This window comes from Acartia tonsa, chromosome 13, assembly GCF_053477335.1.
Source record: "Acartia tonsa isolate MP-2025a chromosome 13, ASM5347733v1, whole genome shotgun sequence".
Classification (NCBI taxonomy): domain Eukaryota; kingdom Metazoa; phylum Arthropoda; class Copepoda; order Calanoida; family Acartiidae; genus Acartia; species Acartia tonsa.
In genome coordinates this window covers 25,175,613-25,203,119 of record NC_137272.1, presented here as the reverse complement: position 1 = coordinate 25,203,119, position 27,507 = coordinate 25,175,613, and the positions used below count along the sequence as shown (strand labels likewise).

At 31.9% G+C, this 27,507-nt stretch overlaps 2 protein-coding genes and 1 long non-coding RNA gene across 3 annotated transcripts; 2 read left to right on the top strand and 1 right to left on the bottom strand.

The window, feature by feature from the left end:
• Positions 1 to 2,314: 2,314 nt before the first annotated feature.
• LOC145335023 (uncharacterized) lies at positions 2,315 to 3,542 on the top strand. The gene is made up of 2 exons (XM_080180699.1): positions 2,315 to 2,831; positions 3,291 to 3,542. Exons 1-2 carry the CDS (start codon positions 2,361 to 2,363, stop codon positions 3,492 to 3,494), a joined length of 675 nt encoding a protein of 224 aa, XP_080036825.1. The 5' UTR covers positions 2,315 to 2,360; the 3' UTR covers positions 3,495 to 3,542.
• Positions 3,543 to 4,732: 1,190 nt separating this feature from the next.
• LOC145335024 (uncharacterized) lies at positions 4,733 to 17,286 on the top strand. Its single transcript, XR_013885126.1, has 3 exons — positions 4,733 to 4,857; positions 16,375 to 16,471; positions 16,820 to 17,286. It is a non-coding gene; the product is annotated as an uncharacterized LOC145335024 (long non-coding RNA).
• A 180-nt stretch (positions 17,287 to 17,466) lies between these two features.
• LOC145335022 (trypsin alpha-4-like) lies at positions 17,467 to 27,399 on the bottom strand. The gene is made up of 13 exons (XM_080180696.1): positions 27,209 to 27,399; positions 26,696 to 26,755; positions 25,489 to 25,587; positions 24,834 to 24,905; positions 23,986 to 24,048; positions 23,447 to 23,506; positions 22,685 to 22,828; positions 22,302 to 22,332; positions 20,873 to 20,935; positions 19,590 to 19,718; positions 19,022 to 19,096; positions 18,601 to 18,686; positions 17,467 to 17,832 (listed from the first exon to the last, which is right to left on the bottom strand). Exons 1-13 carry the CDS (start codon positions 27,230 to 27,232, stop codon positions 17,794 to 17,796), a joined length of 945 nt encoding a protein of 314 aa, XP_080036822.1. The 5' UTR covers positions 27,233 to 27,399; the 3' UTR covers positions 17,467 to 17,793.
• Positions 27,400 to 27,507: the final 108 nt, after the last annotated feature.

Sequence of the window (27,507 nt, the reverse complement as noted above, 5' to 3'; positions counted from 1 at the left end):
CCTTGACAGGTAAATATCATATATAACAAGCGGCTACGCCCATAGTATAAACTTTCCCAGGACACATTAGAGGCTAAATTGTAAAGGAGAACCATATCAGTTCAACGGTTAGAGAGTTCCTTAGGCACACACAGCTAGACACACACACAGACACCCTGTTACTTTAAGAATTAATCTACCTCTAATTATCATTATGTATATTATTTTTGGCATAGACTTATATTTTTTTGTGGGAAAGATTACTTTATATTTTATTAACAATTCCTGTATCTTTGAAAAACAGAAATCCTTATACTAAAGAAACAGGATGTTTGTTTGTCTGTGTATCTGTACCGAAGGATCTCGCTAACCGCTGAACTGATCAGGTTCTCCTTAACAGGGTAGCTTCTCATAGGTCCCGGGAAGGTTTATAACTATTTTCTTGGGGGGTGGGACACCCTTAATCCCCCCAAAAATTGAAAAATCACCCCCGAAAAATTTTTTTTTTTTAATTTTTGAACGCCCCCCCCAAAATTTTTTTTACTTTTTCTTATAAAATCTAAAATAAGAAATTGGGTTATTAAATTCGACTCTCTCCTCCTCAATTGCCCCTAGATGCCTCTAGGGGCGTAGCCGCTAGTAATAAAATAAAAGACTCAATAATTAGCAAGGATCTTCAGGGATAGACATTGAACAGTAAATTAAATTAAAGTATTTTCATAATAGTTGCTGATTTTATGATTTCTTTTTCTTTTTTCTAATTCATGTGAATAGGTTGAAAATAGAAGTGGATGAACTTTATTATTTTTGCTACAATGATCGCTAACCAATGATATTATTGTGTTAAAAATGTCAGTCAAATCGATTTAGGTATATTCATATATATTTAATTTCAAAATAATTTCCAGATACTTTAGTTGGACTTTTCAACCCCTCCCTCTCCCCTTAATTCTATGAAGTCAAACTGAAAGCTTTGTTTTCATAAGCTTGCGGAAAGGGTGTGTCAACACCCCCCTTAAAATTGAAACTGGGAAGACCTGTCCTAAACCTTTTTTACCCCCTGATGAAACACACTTCCCCTCTGCAAAACCTTGTGCAAACCACTAATTGTGTTAGCATAAAGTTAATATCGTTTGTAAGTCTTTTCATATTTGTAATGCTTAATGTCAACAAAATTATAAGGCAATAAAAAACCTTTATAATTTAGCATGTCGATAATATTTCAGTCACTTTTAGAGTCATAATCGATAGATTTTGTGGGAATAGTTCTTTCGTAACATCGCCCCATAAGTGGCGATTCGTCGTATTTTTGAAATGGCTTTTTATGGGTTATTTTAGGTTAGGTTAGGTTATATTGGGTTAGGTGATTGCCCCAAAGGGTTAGAGCCCCCCGAAGGGGCTAGAAATAGGAGAAAAGCTACTGTGAAAAATACGAAGAATCGCCCCATAAGGTGCGATGTTACGAAAGGGACTATACCCGATTTTGTTTAATTTTTTTTTTAAAGGGGGGGGGGTCTTTTAAATTTTCAGGGGAAATTGAATATGTAACGTGTTTGTATCGTCCCATGCAGCCTCAGTAGGTTAGTAAGCCTCCAAAATTGAAGGTTTTATTTCTGTGTTTGCTTTTAGTTCATTTATATCAAGTTAATATGAAAAGAAAAGCATATCATGCAGGAAACCAATTCATATTCGCTGGAAACAAACTATATTGAAACCGTGTTAAAAAATGATAGCTTTTTCATTTTCATATAACTTATCCTCGAAATCTATATGATATTATATGAAGTAGTAAGGGTCTTTATCTAAAGCTTTAGAACTCAATTGATACTGAATCTTTGGGTTCTCTGTTTTATGTACGCTTAAAATTAAAAGTTTTGGGAGTTTTAAGCTCAGCCCCTTTCGAATTACAAGCTCTAAGATGCTAATGTCCAATAAACAAAGAAATATTTATTTGAATAACTTTTTTTTCAAGTTGAGGTTGCAGATATGACAGAGGAATGTTGTAGAATGCTTAAACATGACCATAGTTAGATGGACAGACTCAATTCCAAAGTTTATTAGTAGCTGCGCTACATTTTATTGTTTAAAGAAGAAAAGTTCGTCTTTAATAGTATGCTTTTTAAAACTATTGCTATACCTAAAAGAGTGGATTACCCTCTTGCTTCTAGGACTTTATTTTAAAGAATATGAGTTTTTAAAATAGCTTAAAACCTTCCCAAAACCAATATCAAAATCTAATTTATGATATACTAAATTGAAACAAAAGTTATTATTAAAAGTTTTGCATAATTTTGGGAAAAAATCTTCGAAATGAAAAATAGAAAATCTTCCAAATAAATGATAAATTGTGTTAGATATACAGTTTAGCATCAACCTTTACCATGGAACCTGGAACAGATAAAATTAACTTTACCGCCAGCTACTACCAGGACGGAGAATACAAAACCTTAAACTTTTCAGACTATTCTGACAAATTTGTTGTCCTTTTCTTTTATCCTCAAGATTTTGGAGAAGCTATTACAACACAGATACAATTAATGGAAAAGCGAAAAGATATTTTTCCAAGCAATACTTATTGTTTTGGAATTTCAACAGACAGCCTGGAGGCGCACAGATTTTTTGTTGAGGACCAGCTGCGAGAAAATATCGGCGTGGAACATGTTATGCCCCTGATCTGCGACCAAACTGGTAAAATCAGTTCTAAATTCAAGGTTCTGAACAAGGATACGTTTGAGGCAAGTTTGTCTTGCTTTATCATAGATAATATTGGAACGGTTCTGGCATGCATGGCAAGTGATCCAAGGCTTGGCTTCGACCTGGAAGAAGTTGGCCGAACTGTTTTTGCTGTTCAGGTATTATTAAGTATTTTTTTGAAATTAGAAATCCTAGCAACTTTTATAGATCAGACTTACAAAATACCTTGAAATTGACATACTTACTTGTTTAACCAAACTTATATAAAAGTTACACTTACTAGTTACTTTACAAAGGGCCTAAAAAATCAGCCATGTGACGTCATAAAATGAGGGAGATGAGATGAAGAGTGGGAAAGAAAACCCCTAAAAAAGATATGTATAATCCCTCATTTTTATGACGTCACATGGCTGATTTCTGAGTCATTTTGTAAAGTTACCACTTAGTACATCATGCACAGTTTCAAATTATTTAAAAAGATTCTTAGGGCCAAAGTTGCTTTTTAAAATGAGTAATATATAAATGAAAAATATAAGAGCTTTGGAGTGTCCTTGATGCAGAAAAATAAACACTTGATAAGCAATGAGAATTGAAAGCATTTCATTTATTCATTTAAGGCTGCTATCAGTAAGGATGATTGGCATCACTCCATGGGAACTCCGGCTGGCTGGAAACCTGGAGACCAGTTTGTCAGGATTGATATTATCACCAGAGCCGTAGGTCTAAACTTGGAGGTTCAGAACAGTACAGATCAAAACAGTGGGAATCAGAGCAGCCAAATTTCACAGAAAACTGGATCCATGGGTCTTAGATTTTGGTAAAATAGTCTTTGTAGATAAAATTTTCTTTGTAAAAAAAAATAAATGTTTAATTTTATACGTATATTCTTTTTATTTCTAACAGTAAAGTTTAGCAAATGTATTAAACATTGATTTGTTGGTTTAAACTAGCAATGTTCAAACTCTTGAACCATTAATATTAAACTACAGAAGGTGTGATTTAGTTAAACAATCTATCGTCCATTGTCTTATACGTTATCAACCTTTGTATCTGTACAAAAAGAATCAGGCTTTATAGGCTGATAATCAAGCATTTCTTATAGAACACATAAGTTTTATCATAACTTTTTATTATTCGTTTGCTTAAAGGAAGCCTGCAAGAAATACTACGCTTTAACTGCTGAAAGACTGCCACAAGTAGACCAAATACCCCAAATTTGAAGCCTTCAGCTTCTATAACAAAAAAGTTCTAGGCATTTTAAAATGACATTTTATGTACAATGGAAATTTTGAAAGAATTGCAATGCTCATGTTGAAAACTTTGAAATTAAACTACGTGGCCTAGAAACAAAATTATAAGCTTATTTTTGTCATAAATTTAGGTTTCCAGTAACTAATTATATTTTTACAATAAAAATACCCATTTTTATAGTCAAAATCATTAAAAAAAAATAAGTTTTACTTGCGTTGTACCGAATGTACTGTAGCCAATCAGAAGGCTGAATCAGCTTAACAACCAATCACAGCAAAGCTTGTATTAGTTTACCCCTTTGTTTCCGCTATGATTTTCGTTTAAAAATGCAATTTAAATCGAATTTTTTTCATAGATTTTGACTATGAAATGTGGTGTTTTTATTGTAAAAATGTAATCAGTTACAGGCAATCTAAGTTTCTGACAAAGATAAGGTTATAATTTTATGTCTAGGCAACGTAATTTAATATTGTTTTTTCTTTTATGAGCATTGGAAATCTTTCAAAAATTCCATTGTACATAAAATGCTATTTTGAAATGCCTAGAACTTTTTTGTTATTGAAGCTGAAGGCTTTAAATTTGGGGTATTGGGTCTTCTTGTGGCAGTCTTTCAGCAGTTAAAGCGTAGTATTTCTTGCAGGCGTCCTTTAACAACTTTGGGACCTTTATCAAACTTTGATAGGGTGGTTCATTAAGTTGGGCGTTTAAACATTTCAATCATAAATTGTAATCTATAGAAAGGTTAATTTTTTTGTATCATCATTGGGAATGTACATAATACATATGTTTATCGGTCGTTATCTTACAGAGAAAAATGCCACACAAGGAGGTGCTCGGCGACAGCGGGTTTAACATGTCGTACATTTTGTACGGAATCATTGGATTCTCCTACACGTTCTGCTTCCTCTTCTGTATTTATGTTGTTCATAGAAGGTAAGCAGAGACTTTATTAAGGCCAGGGCATGGCACTTACTCATACAATGGTATTTCTCTGCTCTTTTCAAAAAGCTGTGGAAGCAATTTTTGGACATTGACACTATTTTTATTTTTTAGGGTTAGAGGGTAACAACAAACAATTAGTGTAAAAAATATAAAAAAACCTGATTTTAAAAATGAAGAGCTTTGAACCATGGCGCAAACCGCTCTTAGTTTTTACAAATCATGTCAAATTGAGACATTTCATTATACAAAATATATCCATACCCTACCTCAAAAATAAGCTTGGACGTCCTTATGCATTTTTAATTGCATCATTATGATACGCTTGGGTAAAATTTCTTATTGCATCCTTTTCTTCTTTCAACAACCACAAGCTACCAAAGTCAGAGTTTCACATAAAGATACTTGGATTTATAATTTATCCACTGTTGTCCTATCCATGTATCCCTGTCCTAAAAATCAATTAAACAAAGGATTTTTATTTTCTTTGGTTAGGTATTTTCTCATACTCATATAAAACTTTACTGCCCTTTTTGGGTCCCTAAAGAAGAAAATTTAAATACAATAAAAGTTAAGGTAGCGCAGCAACTCTATAATAAATAAATGATTATACGTCATTATGTCATAAAAAAGTAAATGGTAAAAGTAATTCCACCTTCTAACAGTTTTACCCTTAGGGTAAAATTTACATGGTTGTGGGAGGGGGGTAAAAAACCTACATTTTGTATGAGAACTTTCATACAAAAAAGGGCTTTAAACAAAACAATGGCGCGAAGCGCCCAAAAATTCTTTCATCAATTTTTAAGGGTATATTATCCCTTTACTTGCCCCCCCTCCTTTCCCTCTATGAAGTTTTGTTAAAATTGATATTTTGACTTTATTTTTTGTACTCTTACAATTTTTCTATAAAAGATATTAGCAGAATTTAATAATCAATAATGGAGAAATATTCAATATTCCTTTATCCCTGGTAATAGTAATCAATTAATCCACCGTTATTTATTTTTTTCTATAAAATTGGTAGTCATCAAATAGATAGGTATACAAAATACCGCAGAGGTGCAGGGATAGACAAATGGACTGTAAAATGTCTTCAACCTAATTCCAAGAGTACATGAGTTATAGTGTGTATATAAGTTTATTAATAGTGGGCGTGCAACTGATTAACACGCCCCTTGGCTGTATAAGAGGTGAAGAGGTGAAAACCTAGGGGGTGCATCAACCCCCATAATTTTGCCAGTGAGGATATCACCCCCCTTCTTCACGCCTCTGTTTATAGATGTGATAATTGACACTTATATCCATGGAGTAGCTACAGGGACATCAAGAAAAGAGATGGTTAAAGGTTCTATTCCCTTGGTTTTTACAAACTATAATAGCGTATGAACAAACAGATGGACATTAATACTAGGGTGGGTCGATTTTGGACATTTTTTTTCTGAGGCCAAAGCGGGGATCTGCACTCAATTTATATAGATATAATACACCTCTGGGTGATTTAAAATTTATCCTAAGTCTTAAAACCGCTGACGACCAGACATTCAATTGTATAGCTATTTGTAAATGGGAGTAAAAAATTTATTGAATCAGAACTATGGCTTCATGGTGCTCCCTGGAAATGCCTTGAGGAGCTGAGTCAGGAACTTTTGTCCGTTTCAAAAAATCTCGTTCCTAGCCTGAGAAAATCTAAAAAACCTCTACAAATTGGACAATTCTCAATAAACCTTAAATTTTTTTGGTTTTTTAGTGATTTCTAAGGCTAGGAACAAGATATTTTGAAACGGACAAAAGTTCCTGATTCAGCTCCTCAAGGCCTTTCCAGGGAGCACCATGAAGCCATAGTTCTGATTCAAAAAAAAATTTGAATGTCGTCTTTGCATACTAATAAGTAATGAATTATATTTTTAAGTGATCGTGTTCTAAAACTCAATTTTTTAAAATTCTTTTTCGGTCAGAAATGTTTTAAGGTTAATTTTATCTGTTGCATATCCCCGCTTTGTCTAATTCCGATATGAACCCACCCTAATTAATACTTACTAAGATATAAGGTAGCTGCGTTTATGGATTTAAGCAGCTTATACCAACAATGAAATCAATTCAAAAAAATCACGAAACCTATAGTGTTTTTCAGCTTTCGTTAGGGGCAATACATAGTAAAATTGACGACTCTCTCCATTTTAGAACTATCGCTTGTTGGTTATACCTTATTCCTGGAATTTAAGAACAAAAATATATTCTACTTTTTCAATAGTGGGAAGATTAAATTATCTTAACTAACTTATCCTTGAAGTTCTGACTTTACAAAGTAACCAGTAGGTAGAAATAAAACAAGGATGAATACTTTCCAATAATTTTCAACATTTATTTATAAATTAGATAATAGTTAATAGTTATATATCGCATCGTATTATAACAGCTTTTCGCAGATATAACCGGTTCAAATCCAGCGGATATTAATCGGCTTCGAAGCTATACTGGAAAATAATTGATTGTCTATGTCTCTTTGTGTGGGTCACTTAAAGTTCTTACATGACTGAATATAAAGGTCTACAATTTAAAGGAAACTTAGTATTTATCATGATCAGTTTTTATGCTATTTCAATACATATTTTTTAAAATCTTCTCCTACACTAAACGTCTTAAGATTTTATAATCTGAAATCTCCTTCTGTCTAACTTCGTAGGTAATATTTAGCAGACGAAGGTTTTTGTTTATATTAAGTTACTTATCGATTATTTTAATAATCTTTGGGAGACATAATTTTCCAAAAGCAAGCTTTAACAAAATTTAAAGAAATGTCTATCTGCTAAATATCCTTTTAAGTTTAACTGATTATGGGGCCAGTTTGACCATTTATATCTATTCTTAATGCTAAGAATTTCACACACACAAAAAAAACAATATTTAGAAGAGGCTCCCAATTTTTTATGTACAGTCTACAGATTTAACCACCAACGAATAATAATTTTTTGAGTAGCTTCGTCTCTTAAAAAACTATTTGAAATAGTGTGATTATGTCCAATTATGACATCCGAAGTGATAATAGCAGAATGTAAAAAAAGAGGGTGCGATAACTTTTTGATAGGTGTCAAAACAAAACAGCAATTTTTTTTTTAATTTATTTATTTTAGAAAGATTGTCCAGATTCTTTGTTTTTTTATTTAACTTAGAACAGGCTTTTAGAAGAATCGATGTATAATTACTTGGATGTTGCACTAGATTTTCAAGTACTCTAGTAAAGTGATACTCCTAGCTGGCTAAAATAAATCTAAAAGAAGATGATTAAAGTCCCTCCATAGATTATGACGTCATACGATAAAATAACCAATGAGAGGCCAGCATAAATTTTACCATTGGTCAACTACAGTGTATACTGGCTTCTCATTGGCTAGTCTATCGTTTGACGTCATAATCTGTGGAGGGACTTTAATCATCTTCAATCTAAAATCTTTTTTTTTTCAACAGTCTAACCTACTCGCTAAAACAGGAAAAAATGGGGTAAAGAGAAAAAACAATAGGAAAGAAAGATAGATCAAAAAGGCAGACAGGAAAAAGGGCAGACATGAGGACTGAGACACACAGTCTCTGATAGGATAGTTTTGTATCTTCCAAAACGAATAATTGTCCAATATCTAGTTATTTGTAGAATTACCAATAGAATTCCCAAACAAGAAAGTCATGCGTAATGGTATTATTTCTTTGGTGAATTTACAATAACTTTACTTTTAAGCAATGTTAATATATTTCCTATTTCTAATTTTACTATTCACGGAAAGCTGTCTATAATACGATCGATAATAACTAATAAAATTGTATACTTAACTATTTTGTAACTTTTTGGTAGCGAAGCTTCTCTATTATCAACAATGACGTCCAAGTGGGGGAGGGTAAAGAGGTACTCCCCCCCACCCCCATTTTTATCTATTATATTTGTAAAGTTTATGTATGTCCATCGATCTATCAATTATCTATCTGTTGCCCAGAAATTCACACTTTACAATTTTACAAATTTTCATGGAAAGGAAATTAGATAATAATTTAAAAGAAGTTGTATCAACTTTTTTTTTATAGCTAGCCGGTCCTTTTAGTAAGTAGTAGATGTAAAATTTTTCATAGAATTCAGATATGCAATCGGTTTTTTTGTAGACCTCTTATTTTTTAAGTAATTTAAGTTTTTTTTTTTTTAAATTAAGTCGATTTTAAGGTACTAAAATGCAACAAAAAAAAGAAAAAAAATGGCCATTATGAACAAAAATAGTAAGATCTTTAATTTGACACCTTACTTTTTCAATTCTGTCAGGTAATTATTGAAAAAATCGATTTTTTTAAACCCACAAGAATAAAAACTTTGAACTCAATTTTATCATTTCACAAGTAAAAAAATATGGGTTCATATATACCTTTAGAATCAGAAAAATATTACGAATCCATTGTAAGCAAAATTGAAAAAAAAAGTTTACAATATAGTATATAAACTACAATAAAAGGAATTATATGAAAATATCATATTATATTGTACAGGCAACGTCTTAACTTTTGAATTGAGTATAAAAATGGGAAGGGGGTATAGAGGGGGTAAAGAGGGGGTAAAAAAGGGAAGACGATAGTGTTGCCAGAACAAAAAATACAATTGGCCATTTTTTAATTTTTTAATTTTTTTACTTTTTTTCAATTTTGTTTACAATGGATTCGTAATATTTTTCTGATTCTAAAGGTATATATGAACCCATGTTTTTTATGTCTGTTTGAGAAAATATTTAGGTCTAAAGTTTTTATTAAACCGAGGTTAAAAAAATAGATTTTTTCAATAATTACTCAACAGAATTTTAAAAGTAAGGTGTCAAATTAAAGATCTTACTATTTTTGTTCTTACTGGCCATTTTCTTCTTTTATTTTGTTGCGTTTTAGTACCTTAAAACCGACTTAATTATTTTTTTTAAAAACTTAAATTACTTAAAAAATAAGAGGTCTACAAAAAAACCGATTGCATATCTGAATTCTATGAAAAATTTTACATCTACTACTTACTAAAAGAACCGGCTAGCTATAAAAAAAAAAGTTGATACACCTTCTTTCCACGATTTTTTTGGTGTGAAATACTGCCTTTTGTAGCTCCCATATGCAAAACATACTCTAAAATAATTTCTTATATTTGTTTACTTCTAATACATTTTTACAATTTTTGAGAGATTGTTATCATAATCCTTTCATAAAGGTAACAGAATGTCTAGGTTATAAGTTAAGCTTATAATAGGTTTATAGGGAGGTTTATTTAAGTATTTTAAGGAAGGGTAACTCTACTCTCCCAAGAAATATTACTCTAGAAAAAAAATATTTATTGCTTTTCTGTAAAAACTAAGGATGGAAGTGGATGGTCAAAATCCCTTCTCTCATGTGCCTCTAGGGGCGTAGTTGCGAGTTTAGATAAATCAGAAAGGTTTTATTGTTTGAAAAAACTCGATAACTACTAAACCGACGGTTTTTAGGGAATCTTCACATAGGTGCTGGATTTCCTGCAGCCGCAGTCGCTAGTTTACGAAATTTAAGAAACGGCTAAAAATCTAAAAAAAAATGTTCCAATTTATTGAGGTTGTACAGACCCTAATCATAGAAAAGCTTCATTTCTAATAATTGTTGCATGGTGATTCATAGTTTAAGATGACATGGAATAAAATTTATTTTGAATAATGATTATTTTTTAACTATTCAAAATATGTTATTTTAAATAAAATGATTTTGTTATTATGTCTTTTGAGTATTTTTTCTGAGTCAACAAAACTGGATTTAATCTTTTATTTTTTTATTTTGATATCCGCGGAAAGCTGTCTGTAATACGATGAGATAAATGGCTCTTCTACTATTGAAATAAATCATCCTTGGACTTTATTTACATAACCTAAAATGGTCATAACTTTTAAATAATGCATCTAGCGGTTACGCATTTAGAGACATCTACTAGCACTTTATATATATTTTTTATTTCAAATTTCTAGTTTGAGAAATTTGTCTATGTTGCGTTCAAGTTTCTACGCAAAAGCGAAAATGTATTTTCTTAAATCGATTTTTTGTGTTTTCTCTTGGGAGGGTGGTGGTGGAACCAAATCGGTTCAGCGGTTAGCGAGATCCGTCGGTAAAAAAAGACAAACATCCTTTTACTTTATTATGAGGATTAATTTGCATAGTATAGATGTATATAAAGACAACTACCTCCCTTTTTTCGATGACCTTTTTCGTCTGCTTCTAAATTATTTTCTGCTACTTGGTTGTGTTTATATAAGCAATACTATTGGCTGATTTTCAATGACCCAATAGAAAGGTTGCACATTGCACAAGGTTGATGCGATGGGGAGACAGTTATTTAACCCTTTCTCCCTCTAGTGTTTTAATCTAATGATTGGATAATTGAATGTTTTGACTTTGGTATCTTATATGGGCCAATCCACCAATATATATGAAATACTTAAAGCAACCAAAGACAAAATCTAGTTAATAAAAGTTTGGGGGTTAGATTCATCTCTAGTCCATTTACTCCCTTGTCTTAAGTAAACAATGAAATATTAATAAAGGAAAGTAAACATTGTTTTATGGTTGAATATTTGCTTTAGATCATTTTTATCGGCGCAACTACTCTACAATTTGGAATCCATAATATTTGAACTAAAATTTTTAATCTTTGGTTAGGTCGACTATCCTATTTTATAAAGTAATAAGTTTGTTTGTCCATTAAGTTCTGACCAATTGAGATTTTAGGAAATCTTCAAATAGTGCTTTATGGATATTATAATTCTCAATTAAAGTCTTAGGTTTTAGGATATTTTTCTACATTTCCAATCTCCCTTTCAATACAATAACTTGGGCGAAGCCACTAGCCCTATAATTTGAAATAATAAGAAATTTTCATCTAAAGGTGACTATTTTGGTATTTGTTAGTCTAATGGGGTTATGAATGTTGAAAAAGCCTCATAAATTGAAATAGTTTTTGGGTTTATTTCAGATACCAATCTTCTTCTCTGAAGACCAGGGGCGTAGCAGCAAGTTTGTTTATTAATTGTGGATGGGGGAGGGGGTATTGTTAATTTACTAGGGTTTTTAAATTTTCCTAACAAAAGTTTTGATATGCATAAAAAATCATTTTCCAGACATGTTACTGTATAAAAATAACAACGTTGTTTGATAATAAAAACATGACATGACGTTTTGTTTTACAATTTGTAGGTATTCTTCAGTAACATTAGCATTATAACTTATTTTATAAATTTTCTCAAATAGAGTTATGCGTATTCATTGTAAATGAAATTAGAGTGTAAAAAATATTTTTGTAAATAGAGGAATCTCTTGTGGGGAAGGTGGTGTCATATCACCTAGGAAAATGGCTTAAACCCATAACAGGTCCAATGGGTTTTTATCCCTGCTTATCACAGCATAATTAGTTAATTGTTAACTAAACTATTCAGCTTCAGAGGGACAATCACCGTCGCGTCGTTCTACTGTTTATTATAGATTGGATATTTTTTTTAAAATCTGAACTTTAATTACCATCTGTTATAAGACCATCCCTCCCATTCTCCCGGTATTTAGGCAAGGAGGGGAAGAGCAATGACAAATAAATTTTTCATCCAAATATCAACAGACAACAAAGGATACATTTTTTGCATAACAAGGATGACAACTTCCATAAAGCGATGCACTAAAATCAGAATGCAGGACAAACGAGCATTAACACTTGTTGAGTGTCAGAACTTAATTAATTAATAGAAATATTAATTTTGTGTCCATTGTCCAATCCTTGTATCCTTGATTTTTTGGGGTGCATTTTACTGTATTATCAAAGACGGAAACAAATAAAATATTTGTGACGTGCTAATTGTATTTTACATACATACATATGAAAGGATCCACAGAATTAGGAATGTTCGATTAGAAAGTCGGGGAGCTTTCGGGTTTGACTCGAATTTGTACCACACCGCGTCATACTAGAGACGTTCAAACCTACAATCAAAGGTTTGGTTGTCTGTTGGATGTTAACCTAATATCCTTGAGTGTTAGAGTATCGCATCCCATTACAAACGGATGATGCTCTGGCTTCCCTATATGATCACTTAAATCAAAGGATAATACCGCCCTAACGAGGTAATAGGAACTATCCCTCTATAATGTATGTTTCTGTCGGTTTTTATCCTCCCATATACCATAATCCGTGGACCCCTAAACATATTATGTTTGGTAGTTTTAAATGGATTATGGCATCAAATGAAAAAATTCCTTAAAATTTCTATCGTACATAAAATTGATTTTTTGAAAATAAATAATGATATTAAATACCATAAATACATAAATAATAATAATATTCTGACTAAAAATTATAACTTTTTCAATTCTATACCTTCAATTCTTATTTTTTAAATATTAATAATAGTTATTTCTCGCATCGTATTATAAACGGCTATCCGCGGATATAGAAAGTACAATTATAAGATTAAAACTAGTTTTTTTAGCCCCGGGGTGCCGAAGGCAACGGCTAAAAAAACTGGTTTTAATCTTATGATTGTACATTTCTATATTCGTAGAAAGCTGGATATAATACGATGCTAGACATAGTTTTTTCGTATGGATGAGAACCGGTTCCTATCCACCGGATTCGAATAAATACGAGAATAGTTATTTCTCGCATCGTATTATAAACGGCTTTCCGCGGATATAGAATGTACAATTATAAGATTAAAACCAGTTTTTTAGCCCCTAGGGGCCGTAGGCACGGGCTAAAAAAAACTGGTTTTAATCTTATGATTGTACATTTTTATATTCGCAGAAAGCTGGATATAATACGATGCTAGACATAGTTTTTTCGTATGGATGAGAACCGGTTCCTATCCACCGGATTCGAATGAATACGAGAAAACTCTTTATGGTATTTTTATTGGATCCATATTCCTTGATATTCCTGTGTCAGTACCATCCCACAGTTTATGGTGCTTCCTTTTTTTCAGATGCGTGCTATCTTTATAAATGTTTGTGTTTATACTAAGTACCTGTATTTTTCATGCACTCAGAAATATTTAGTATAACGCTCCAAATGCTTTCAGAATGATAATAAATCTAACTAATGGATAGAAAGAAGATGTAATTTTTCTTGTTTTCTTTTGCTATTTTTCAATTTTCTTATCTATTTTCAATTTTAAATTGTTTTTAAAAACAAGAATAAACTGTTAAAAAATAGATGCGCAAATAAGGCACTGTTGACAAATCTATTTGAAATAAAAATAATTCGAGGGTATACTTCATATCTATAAAGTATTATGTTGTCTGACTGTCTGTCCTTATCAAGCTGAAGATCTTGGTAACCCCTAAACAGATTGGGCTCTACTTTTCAGGGAAAATACCTACAAGACCTATGATGGTTTTAGGCTAAAAACAAGCCCCCTATTTTTTTTAAAAACTTAAATTACTTAAAAAATAAGAGGTCTATAAAAAAAACCGATTGCATATCTAAATACTATGGAAAATTTTACATCTACTACTCACAATGATTTCGAAGGTGCTTTGACTTTAGTGTCAGAACCTAAATTAAGACATAGTGCATTTCATTACCCTAGGTTAGGTAACTTCATTTCACTTTTCAACAAAATCTAAAATGCAGCGGTTTTTGAGAAAATTAGATTTGAAAATTTCAAGTTAAATTTTCATCCTCTAGGAGTTATCGCATAATCATGACAAGAAAAGCAAAGATTATTTAATTAAAATTTTGAACAACTTTGCTTTAATAAAGTCTTTCATAAAACAACTCTTAATATGATTTATTTAAGGCTGAATTTCCGTGACCTTAGCAAAGCAACTGATAAAAATGGCCATTAATTAACTCCCTTCGGGAGTAGTTTTATGAAGAACTTTATAAAAGCAAAGTTGTTCAAAATTTTAAATAAATAATCTTTGCTTTTCTTGTCATGATAATGCGATAACTCCTAGGGGAAGAAAATCTAACTTAAAATTTTCAAATCTAATTTTCTCAAAAACCGCTGCATTTTAGATTTTATTTAAAAGTGAAATGAAGTTAGCTAACCTAGGGTAATGAAATGCACTATGTCCCAATTTAGGTTCTGACACAAAAGTCAAAGCACCTTCGAAATCATTGTGTACTTACTAAAAACACCGACTACCTATAAAAATAAAAGTTAAGACACCTTAATCGACATTTTTAGAAAGGACTATCTGGTAATGATTATAGAGTTTCTATGCTTACTAAATTGTACCTTTCTGTTGCAGAAATCATTATCCCAAGTTCGAAATCGCTAGCACAATTCTGACATGTCTTAATTAACAACAAGAGCTATCAGTTAGTGATAAACATACGGACTGACCAAAATTTTTAAAAAAAAACTTTGTTTTTATTAAAGGGAAGATGAAATGATTGTTTATTAGTGAAATAAGTGATTCTATAGCGGAGATTATTATGCAATAGGGGAAAAAGACAAATAAATATGTAAATTAACAAAATACAAATTTTTGCAACGGCCTATCAAACTTTATTTACAAAGTCTATACAGTGTACTTCAAAATCAGATAACAACATGAAAAATAATTAAATGAGTCCAAAACTTGGTGTTTAGCAGAATGTATTATGACAATATTTTTACTCGTACCCAAAGTCATTATGATAACGTTTTATTATGCGTTGGCTTAAAAACTTTTATTACATTTTGATTGGTTTTCATTAATTTGAGTGTACAAACTTTTCAGCCAATAGTTTTCCACTCATCTAAAGAAGGGGTAATTATGTTTAATATCATGTATATCAATTTATAATCCTTCTAGATCCCTGGGGGTTTAGTGTGAATTATAAATGGGAGAGGTGGAGCCCCTTAACCCCCTCCTGAACCCCTTTTGATATTACATTTTCCGAGGTGTACAAGTCACGGAAATAATTTTGTTTTGTCAACCAGACAATTTTGACACCTGGGTTTTGAAGTTAACAGCTTGTTTATTAAACATTTTCCGTATTATGTATAAAATGCATATTTTGCAGAGATCAAGGGATTGATCATACATACTTTTATGTTCTTATTGTAAAGAAGCCGCACTAATAAAAAGAAATTTAGTTTAGCAAATTTAATTAATATAGAAAAACTAATAAACTGTCGCCTTTTTATCTGTTTAATTCAAAAATATCCTAAAAGTACATTGATTTCTGTTTGTAGCAAAGGATCTAGCCAAACGCTTGACCGATATGGTTCTCCTTCATAGTGAAGCTTCTTATAGGTCCAGGAAGGATTATAGATATTTTGGAATAAGGGTACCACCACACTCCAAATAAAAATTGCTACCCATAAAAGGATCCCCCTTAAAATAATTGTTCATCTTTCTCTAAAAAAATATAATTAGAAATGGATGGGGGGGGGGGGGGGTAGCCTTCCCTCCCACATCAGGTGTCCCTAGAGGCCTCTATATATGGGGAACAATACCCATCCCTTGTTAATGAAGATACTACTATTTATAATTAAACCACTATTTTTTTAGAGTAGAGAAAACCGGAAGCCTATTTAGATCATCATCTCGCAATGCTAAAAAAGAGAAATATCTCCAGCAACTACGGGAGCAAGAAAGATTGAACAAGGTAAAATTCAAACAAATTTAAAATAGAACGATCGATGATAAATGAATTTCCACCCAAAAAAGTTTCATTTATTGATAGTTGGGGAGAAAAGACAGCTTTATAAATTAGAACAAAAAGTAGAATCTTTTAAATTTTTCCTCCAATGATATACAAAAAGGGTCAATTGACCTCCCAACTTTTCATTTTCAATCTTTATATAGAAAAAAGATTTTTTAGGAGGATGGGGGGGCTCTTTTTCTATCCTTCAATATAAAGACAAACACACACACAGAAAGATATCTTGATACTTTTTATATCAGTATTACTTTATTACTTTCATGGATGTTGACATCCTTGTTTTATTTATAGATAGCAGAATTTGAGAAAGAAGAATTTATTAAAAACAATGTTGAGCCTAAGAAAGAAGAAGAAAAGAAAAAAGATTAAAATGTTATAATTTTCACATTTCATTATCCTATGTAGCAGTCGAACAGATATTATTTGCACACACAACTTTACCTATTTTTATTTGAACAAGATATTTACTAAAAATAAAACAAGCTTTTCTGTGTTTTTTACTGAAAAATATAATGTTAATCATAATTTTGTTGCAACACTACTTACAACTTATGAATATAATTGTCTTTGTTTATAATCAAAATTTCTATATTCTAAATGGTCTTTTAAATAAAAACATATTTTGTTTATTTGCTAAAAATATGTTCATGTTGTTGTAATAACAAACATATACCTAATTATTTATTTATTGTAATTTTGCACTTAATCGTCAAATAAATTGATTTTAAGAATATATTTTAATATATTTTAAGAATATTTTCAAATGCGCAAATTCAATCAATCTTGTAATTTTTCATTTTAATATCCGCGGAAAGCTGTCTTTATTAGGATGCGATAAGTAATTATCTTAATAGTTTAATACCTTAAAAGAAATAAAGTATTTATTCTAACAATACCAATACTAAATGTAGAAAATTTTTGCTTTATAAAAAAAGATATTTATAACAAATGAAAACATATATTTCCTCTGATAATAAAATATTATAATATAAGTATTAACTACAGCTAGGTGGTACAGGTACAATAATAATGTTGATAATACAATAAATAAACAAAAATTAATTACAAAAATCTTTGGTTTCAAAAAAGGTTATAAATTCAGGTGCTTTTTTAAGCTGTTAAGAATTAAATTCTACAATGAAAAAGGCTATTTTTGGAACAATGTTATTCTATTTTTAGAACTTTTTATATGAAAGGTTTATATAAAAAAAATAATAATTAGGATGCCAGCTGCCAAAGTCGCCCATTTCAAAGATTCATGCCTATTAGTTGCATATTTGGTTATTGGTTGAAGAATCAATACCCTAAAATATAAAATTTGTTTAGTTTGTTTATTATAAAGATGTTTTACAGCATAGCTATGAAACAGTCTTATATTCGCTGGATTTTAACCGGTTTTCAGCCATACATACAAAAAAAATATGTTTCCTAATACTACATATAAGGCCCCATTTTGTCCCCAAAAATTTGATATTTTACTAATTAGTAGGTGCCTTACCCCCCACTTGAGGGTTCATTTCCTAGGCCGGAAAATGAGTAAATTGCAAGAATTAAAAACATTTTATTGACAATCCCCCACCCCCTCCCAGTTAAAATTGTGTGCACGCACTCATACCACAAGAGAAGACTTTTGCATAGCCAGATAAAATATTTCTCCAAGCTGGCTGACGATATCCCCCCCCCCCCCCTACTTATGAATTTACCCCATCCCCTTCCCTTGACCATAGGATCGTTTTGACCAATATCTGAGAACTATATTAGCAACCGTGACGATAAAAATTTCCCTGTCACAAAATCCACGTATTCCAAGTCCATTTCATACTTTTTTTTAACTATCGTCTGCATGTATTCAAAGGTGTAGGGAATGTAAAAGAATACCCTAAAACTAATCTTGTAGAAGAATTAAGTAGTTTTAAACAATCCAGGGATCTATAAGAAGCTTCCGTAAAATCATAAACTCAATCAGTAATCAAAATCTTAAGCTACAGAAAAAAACTTACTACTTTATATAATAAGATTTTTAAATATATGGATTAAATATACATAAAGTTGGTGTTCAAAATTGTACTTACAGTGATCCAAGGCATGACTTTGCTGACTCTGGCGTAGACACCGGGATACTCAGCCTCAGCACATCCAATACCAAAGGATACAACACCTGTTGTAACAAAATTATATTTGTTTAAATTGTTAATTCATAATATCATTTCCTCACAAAAGACGACATATAACTCTTTAATATTCTACGCGGCAATCACATACGTGTAACACGTTCTGCTGATCATTATTATAAATATGTTGTTCTTATTGTGATTGATAGTTTATTTTGTAATCTTTATGCCTTTAAGGATTGTTTGAATTAATTATGACTGAGAGTTGTTATATTTTCAGACACCTAAAAGCATTCTTTTAGAACTAAATGTTTATTATTAGCTGAACTTAATGTTTATTATACCATAACTAATTAACAAAATTAAAACAAATCTTTCACACCTGTCTGAACATAGTTAGCACCGTTCTGGTAATACACAAGGGGGCCACCACTGTCGCCTTGGCAACTGTCAGTACCTAGCAAACAATAAATGTTAAATATTGAAATCATACATATTGTATTAGAGTAAAACACTAGAGGGAGAAAAGATAAAATAACTGTTTTTCCCTAGCGCAGTGACCTTGTGCCGACTTTCAATTGTTTCTTTGAAAATCAACCAATGTTAACAGAAATATTAATACGGCCAAGTAGCAGAAAACAGTTTGCTAGCAGATGAAAAGGTAGAATTATATACATCTATACTATAGATCTGTTCATATTGTCGTGCAAGTGATTGGTTGGTATCTCGGCTGGACCTACGAAATTACTGAAGATGTAGGCAAATATTGTATTTTACTTTTTGTTTTAATGTTCACTTTTGCTTGGATTTTGAAACAACATATAGCATCCAATAAAATATGATGTTATACCAATGATAGGCCAGTAACAATGTAATTGACCAATGGCATTTTTTATATTGGCCTATTATTGGTTATTCGTTTTGTATGCCTTTATGGAGTGTTTGAATACCTGGATTAGCAGCGCACATCATGTAGTCTGTGATTCCACTACAGCCATATTGATAGGGTGAGCTGCAACAAGCTGAGTTGGACATAGTCACCACGGTTGTCTCGCGGAGGTATTGGGAAATTGATCCACCTAAATTTTAAAAAAAAATAATTGGAATTGGAATCTATTGTGTAAGTCTTTTTAAGGGGAAGCTTTTCTATAATAAGGCAGGCCCATCCGTCCGACCTGGTGAGTCCTGTATATTTTGGGTATGAAATGTAGAAACCCTATCATCAGTAGCATAATGTTAACGTACACTTCAAACATGTTGATTTTAACATTTTTGATGTAATTATCCTTTCAATCTGATCTATGGAATACTGATTCCTATGACAAAAAAGTACAAGCGAAGCATCTCTATGTTCAAGTCTTAAAGTTGTAAGTATATCCTTAAACAGTATTTAAGCAGATTTGCAACAAATTTAATGCATTAATCTTCTGAGTAATCAGTTCTGATATTCTACAGGTGATGACATTTGATTGTCCTACCGATTCAGAGCTTTGCCTTATGGATGTTGTCAACTTTATTTTCAATGGTGACATGGTGGAAGGTAATGTTGTTGCTGAAAAGTGTAAAGTGTTTAAACTGAAGAGGTAGTTCCCTAGCCAGTAACAACATTGTCCTTGTCTTACTTGAAGATGTAGTTCCCCAACCAGTAACAACATTGTCCTTGTCTTTCCTGAAGATATAGTTCCCCAGCTAGTAACAACATTGTCCTTGTCTTACCTGATGAGGTAGTTCCCCAGCCAGTAACAACATTGTCCTTGTCTTACTTGAAGATGTAGTTCCCCAACCAGTAACAACATTGTCCTTGTCTTTCCTGAAGATATAGTTCCCCAGCTAGTAACAACATTGTCCTTGTCTTACCTGATGAGGTAGTTCCCCAGCCAGTAACAACATTGTCCTTGTCTTACTTGAAGATGTAGTTCCCCAACCAGTAACAACATTGTCCTTGTCTTTCCTGAAGATATAGTTCCCCAGCTAGTAACAACATTGTCCTTGTCTTACCTGAAGATGTAGTTCCCCAGCCAGTAACAACATTGTCCTTGTCTTACCTGAAGATGTAGTTCCCCAGCCAGTAACAACATTGTCCTTGTCTTACCTGAAGATGTAGTTCCCCAGCCAGTAACAACATTGTCCTTGTCTTACCTGAAGATGTAGTTCCCCAGCTAGTATCAACATTGTCCTTGTCTTACCTGAAGATGTAGTTCCCCAGCTAGTATCAACATTGTCCTTGTCTTACCTGAAGATGTAGTTCCCCAGCCAGTAACAACATGGTCCTTGTCCTCATACTCAGTTCCCATTCCTATGCAAATACAATTAATTTAGTTTGTACCAGGATGTTTGTCTGTCTAAGGATGCCTACACACAAAAGAAATTGCTTCTAGAACAAACTGCATCCCTCAAATTTCCTTTTAAAATATAAGTTGAGTATCTCCTCTTCCCTCCTTTTTTTAAGTGCATTTAAAAGCCTCTAGGGGCGTAGCATCTAGTCTATTTAAAAGATAAATGATGTCTGTCAATGCATATGATTGTCTGTATTGAAAGAGCTTGCTAACCGTCCAAAAAATAAGCAACACTTGGGGCAAAAAGTTTAGTAAAATTTTCAAAAAATTATTTAAACATAGTTAAAGCTCCAATTTTAAAGAGTTCTATTTAAGAATACTTAAATAAATCATGATTCTTAGAAGTTCTTGGTTGTTTCTCTCTTAGAGCCTATCGAGAACCCCCTACCCCGTATTTTTAATGTATTTCTAGCGGTAGGGGATTTAGTTCTTTATAGGCAATTTGAGGGAATAGCTCTAATGGTAACTTAAATTACAGGTGTCCTTTCTTTGAGAATTATTATATTTTTAATAGGATTTATAATTACTTGAAGTTTTTAATAGAAGATATAAATAGAAAACTTATGACATTAAAAAGTTTGTTTTGTATAAAAATTTTAGTTAGAAATAGAAACTAATACATTTGTCACCCTAGATCGTTACTCAGATATTGATAAGAATTTATGGGATCCTTGTTTTATATTTATGTCTAATTACATATGATTCAATACAAAAATAAAAAAGCTTAAAGCTGTCATAATATAAAAAAACATGTACTTTTCTTAACTGCAGTTATGGTCGGATTGTTCCTACGCTGTATTACTATTAGTTCAATTAAGAGGTCATCATTTAGATTTTTATATCTGTTTAAAGAAAGAAAACAATATTCGCAAATGGAGGGTGACAAGAAAAATTCAGATATCCATACATTTCAACCGACACTGGTGACTTACAGAGTAGCTTGGATGCAAAGAATGTGTCCTAACTTTTGTGATTTTTTAGCTAGTTGGTGCTTTTAGTAAGTATTAGATGTAAAATGATCCATAGAATTTGGATATGCAATCGGCTTTTTGCAGACCTATTATTTTTGAAGTAATTTAATTTTTTAAAGTATTTTTAATTTTTAAGGTACTAAAACGCAACAAAAAAGAAGAAAATTGCTATTATGAACAAAAATAGTAATATCTTTAATTTGACACCTTGCTTTTTTAATTCTGTTAAGTATTTATTGAAAAAATCTATTTTGTTGAACCCCGTTGAATCAAAACGTTGAACTTTGGGAGCTCGACACGAATAGGTTAAAACAAAATCACAAAAGTTAGAACACGTTCTTTAAAATAAAATTACCAGAGGCAGGCAGGCAAACTGGAGATACAGTCTGAAATAAAATGAATTTAATTATGCTTTCCCACAAAGTGCCGGTTGATCACTGACAACCCCTGCCCTTGTTTTGAAAATAAGGGTATTTTTTCCCTGTGCCTAACCCCTGTTGGGGGCTCTAACTATGTTGGGCCTATACCTGCGGTGCCCTAACTATGCCAGGCTACCCAGCACCCATTATAATCTAACCTAACTTGAGCTAAAGTAATAAACAAATAAACGAAAAAATTTACATTTTTTTTTCAAAATAAGGCGAGGAAAGATCAAATGGGAACTTTGTGTGATAGCAACAATTTAATTAAATTAATAATGAATATTGTGGAAATTATGTCATACTGAAAACAACCTACCTCGGAGATAGTAAGGGGTGTACACAGGGTGAGAACAGAGTAATCATATTCCAGGGTGTTGTCATTATAATTGGGATGGTCATTGATAGTACAGACATCGTAGTAGGTTCCATCTGAAGAGGACCAGGCGTTGTGGTCTCCAACCTAAAGGATAACAAATATTATTGCCGCTTCGCGCTACTTAGTTGAGAGAACAATAACAACCTTCAGAGCACCACTAATGACAACAGTAATACAGTTTAGATTAAAAGTTAAAATCGTATTGAAAATAGTCATTTTTAATTTTTTTTTGTATAATTTAATTTAACCTAAATATTTAATTACCCTGTATGATCGCTTACAAGTGATTAAATAAAAAGCTATTAATTTGAATACTTAAACAAGTGTTACTGACCAATTAATAATTTTTTAAAAGTTTTTCAAAAGGGTTCATAAAAGAAAAAAACTTAATAAATTTAAGGATACAGGAATAAGTTAATATAAGCTAAATATAGCATAAGAATATAGCAATGATAAAACTGTATCATCCTTACAGGAAGTATGACTATAACGATATAGTTCTCCTTTACAGTGTAGCTCCTCATAAGTTCAGGGAAGGCTGATACCTATTTTAGGAGAGTGTACCACAGCCCTCCCAAGAGAAATCGAACCTAGACTTAAATTGATAGGACAATTCTAACAAAACTAACAATGAATGCGAACGTACAAACAGATGTACTGACCCAAATTATAGAAAATCATCGCTTTAATTAAAAAACTTACAATGACTTTAAAACTTCCTGCTGTAGAGCCAGCTGTACAATGGGCAGCGGTCAGAATGGACTGAAATAAAAAGTTTAAGCCAATGGGTTTCATTATAAACCAAGATAAACCAAAAGCATGACTTCAACAAAACGTTAAATGATAGAAAAGGTTTTTTTAGTTTCAGATTAAAATACAAATTTGAAAAATCATAAAATTATAAAAATAAAGAACATTGGATCATGTTTTAAATTTGAAGTAATTTTTTATCCCCAAATACCTCATCATGCATGAGAAAATCTTGCAAGTTTACGTCCAAATTCATATAAAAACATCTCAAAAAAATCAACCATTGCATTTACAACCTTGCAAGTAAGAAGATGTATGTCTTAACCGATGGATCTCTCTATCCGCTAAACCGATATGGTACTCCTTTACAATGTATTTTACAAGGTCCTGGGTGGGTACATAACTATTTTGGGAAAAATTACCACCATCCTCCCATGTTTAATTATGAATTGTGGATGTGTTACACTTTACGCTAGCAACTTAATACTCACATTTTCACTGATGATAGATCCACCACAGAATGGAGTCCAACCTTCACCTGATGTCAATCCGATCTACAACAAGGGTATAGTAGCTTTCACAATATCCCGTAAAATTGTGAGCAAGCTTCCAGTCAAATGCGCTTATTAAGTCTAACTGTACTTAATGTTGACAAAACGCATAGTATAATTAAATGCGTATTTAAAAACAGTTTGATCTCATAAGCGCATTTGACTCACAACTTTACTGAATTTTGCTAAAGCTACTATTTTCTTTTAACAAACTTTTTGTTCAAGAAAAAAAAACATGTAATTTAATTTAAGTAAAGTTCCAAACCTAAATCCAATATTAAGTCAGCTCTTTGATTATAGCTGTAATTTTTATATTTTTTTGTCTCATTTGCTAAATATTCATCACCATCAATCTAAAAATCTATCCTTACATTTATCCTTCAATCAATCTACTAATGGATTTATAACTCTATTGATTTTTTGTTATCTATCTGTCAATAAAACTAGAGATATATCTGTCATTATCTATCCTTATATCTATTAATCTATTGAACGACCTATCTATTTCTATCTATTAATTTATCTATTATTCTATCCTTATTTAAAGTAACAGGATGTTTGCCTGACTGTTTGCTAACTACTAGACCGTTATGGTTCTTCTTTACAATGAAGCTTCTCACTGGTCCAGAGATTAACCCAGGAAATTACTCCCCCCCCCCTCAAAAAAGTTACGTTTACCTTTTTAAATTTAAAGATGAGGGTCAACCCCCCACCCCATCCCCTTTCCCTCAAGGCCCCTAGAGTTCTCTAGAGGATCGAAGCCGCCAGTCATGTAATTTAGTTTGTACCTGCCATGGATATTCATTTTGTTCAGTGATGACTCCATTCACAATCTTGGTAACTCTGTTGGGCTTACCACACTAAAAACACAGGGATAGGACAATGATGATAAATTTAATCTACCCTCCAATTCTTTAGTAATCTAATATGCCTGATTTTTATTACACCACACAACAAGCATTATAGAAATAATATTGATCGGAAAATTAAAGATCGTTTCATCTTCCCAGGACTCCGAGTAACATATTTGCTCACAGACCAATCAATCCTTTAAGTGCACGACCTTGTCCTTAAGTTTTCTTAACTGATTTTTTGTGTAGCAAAAATTCCAAAAAGTTTTCTTTTTATACTTAGTATCATAAATTTCAACAATACCAAATTTACGCTGATATAATTCTATTTCTTATAATTATAGTTCCTATAATTACATTTTATTTAAGTTATAATTTACATATTTTTTTCATGTAACATTTAAAAATATAGGTTAGGTTTGGTAAACTGTAGCCCTGCATGGTTATGGCACCCAAGGTATAGGTACCACAGGGAGAGGGCTCCACACGGGGGTTAACCATGAAGAGAAAACAAATATGGAAAAGTAATTATATAAAACAAACTATATGAAATAAACTTATATAAATTGAAATTGATAAAAATAATACTTACGTCACAGGAGGCGGCTGTGGTTGTTGAAATATTTGTGGGGGGGCTAGTGGATGGCGTCATCGTAACTGGAGGGGCAACTGTTGGGGGGTTCATTAACATCTAAATTAGCTTAATTATAAACACTAAAAGCCTGACATATATATGATAAAATCTGTATGAAGCAAATAAAAAGAACGTGTCCTAACTTTTGTGATTTTTTTAATCCATTCGTGAAGAGCTCCCAAAGTTTTGATTCACCGGGGTTCAACAAAATATATTTTTTCAATAATTACTCAACAAAATTCAAAGAATAAGGTGCCAAATTAAAGATCTTACTATTTTTGTTCAAAATGGCAACTTTTTCTTTATTTGTTGCGTTTTAGTACCTTAAACCAACTTAATTATAAAAAATAAACTTAAATTGCTTCAAAAATAAACGGTCTACAAAAAACTGATTGCATATCTAATTCTATGAATCATTTTCCATATACTACTTACTAAAAGCACCAACTAGCTATTAAAAAACACAAAAGTTAGGACAAGTTCTTAAAAAATTTAACTGATTTACTGATAAAAAATTAATAAAACAAAATTTTCAACATTTCTCCCATCAAAATATTGATACATTATTTTTTAACATATTAATTAGCATTTTGAATATGATCACAAAATTTAAAATATGTATCGTATTTTAAAAGATAACATATCATATACAGTATAAAAAAATCAAACGATTTCGCTTTAAATACGGCATAATAATTGATCACATGGCAAAATATTTTGCCAGAATATTTGCAATACCTATTAAAACATTATCAATATTACAAAAGTAAAATAATAGATATTTCTCGCATCGTATCATAAACAGCTTTCCGGCTCCGCAGATATAAAATGTACAATCTCATCATACGAAAAAAACTATGTCTTGCATCGCATTATATCCAGTTTTATAAGAATATAAAAATGAAAAATCCGAAGATTAAAACCAGTTTTTATAGCCCCGAGACGCTGAAGGCACGGGCTAAAAAATTGACTTTAGTCTTATGATTGTACATTTTTATATTCGTAGAAAACTGGATATAATACGATGCTAGACATAATTTTTTTGTGTGGATGAGAACCGGTTCTAAACCACTGGATATTAATCAGTTTTGAATGAATACGAGGAACAACTACGTATATATAAATCATAAAATACCATAACCGTGTTAAACTGCATGTAACTGACCTGATAGATGTAGTTGATGAGTGCAGTAGAGCAACCATGAGACACGCCCACAGCACACAACTAAATATAATAGTAGAGCAACCATGAGACACGCCCACAGCACACAACTAAATATAATAGTAGAGCAACCATGAGACACGCCCACAGCACACAACTAAATATAATAGTAGAGCAACCATGAGACACGCCCACAGCACACAACTAAATATAATAGTAGAGCAACCATGAGACACGCCCACAGCACACAACTAAATATAATAGTAGAGCAACCATGAGACACGCCCACAGCACACAACTAAATATGAAAAACGAAAAACATGAAACCTTATAAAAAATAAGTATTTATGTCTTTTGAAGCATAAATGATAGACAAACAGACAAAACAATGACATAGGTCATAGAACTCTCACTTGAAATTTCATTAATAAGATCACCTATCTTTAGCCTTAAGAACTGACTGACGTACGGACAGACGATGATAATTATAGAGTAGCTGCGCAACAACTAACTGACCAATACGACTGCCTTGAGCACCATGTTGAATATTGATATTCCAACAAGAAACTCAATTAATCCAGAAATCTTGACAAGCTTTTAAAGGCAACTTCAAGTGTTTTTCATGGTATGCTATCATTTCCACTAAATGTATCAAATCAGCGGAATTATTACTACAGCACACACTGCCTTTTCTCCTGTACTTCACTCTAACCATTGAATTTCCATCTAATTTATTTATTTGTTGCCAGCGGCCACGCTCTTACATATAGGACTCTAGGGTCACATCAGGAAAGGGGATAGAGGATAAGTCAAAC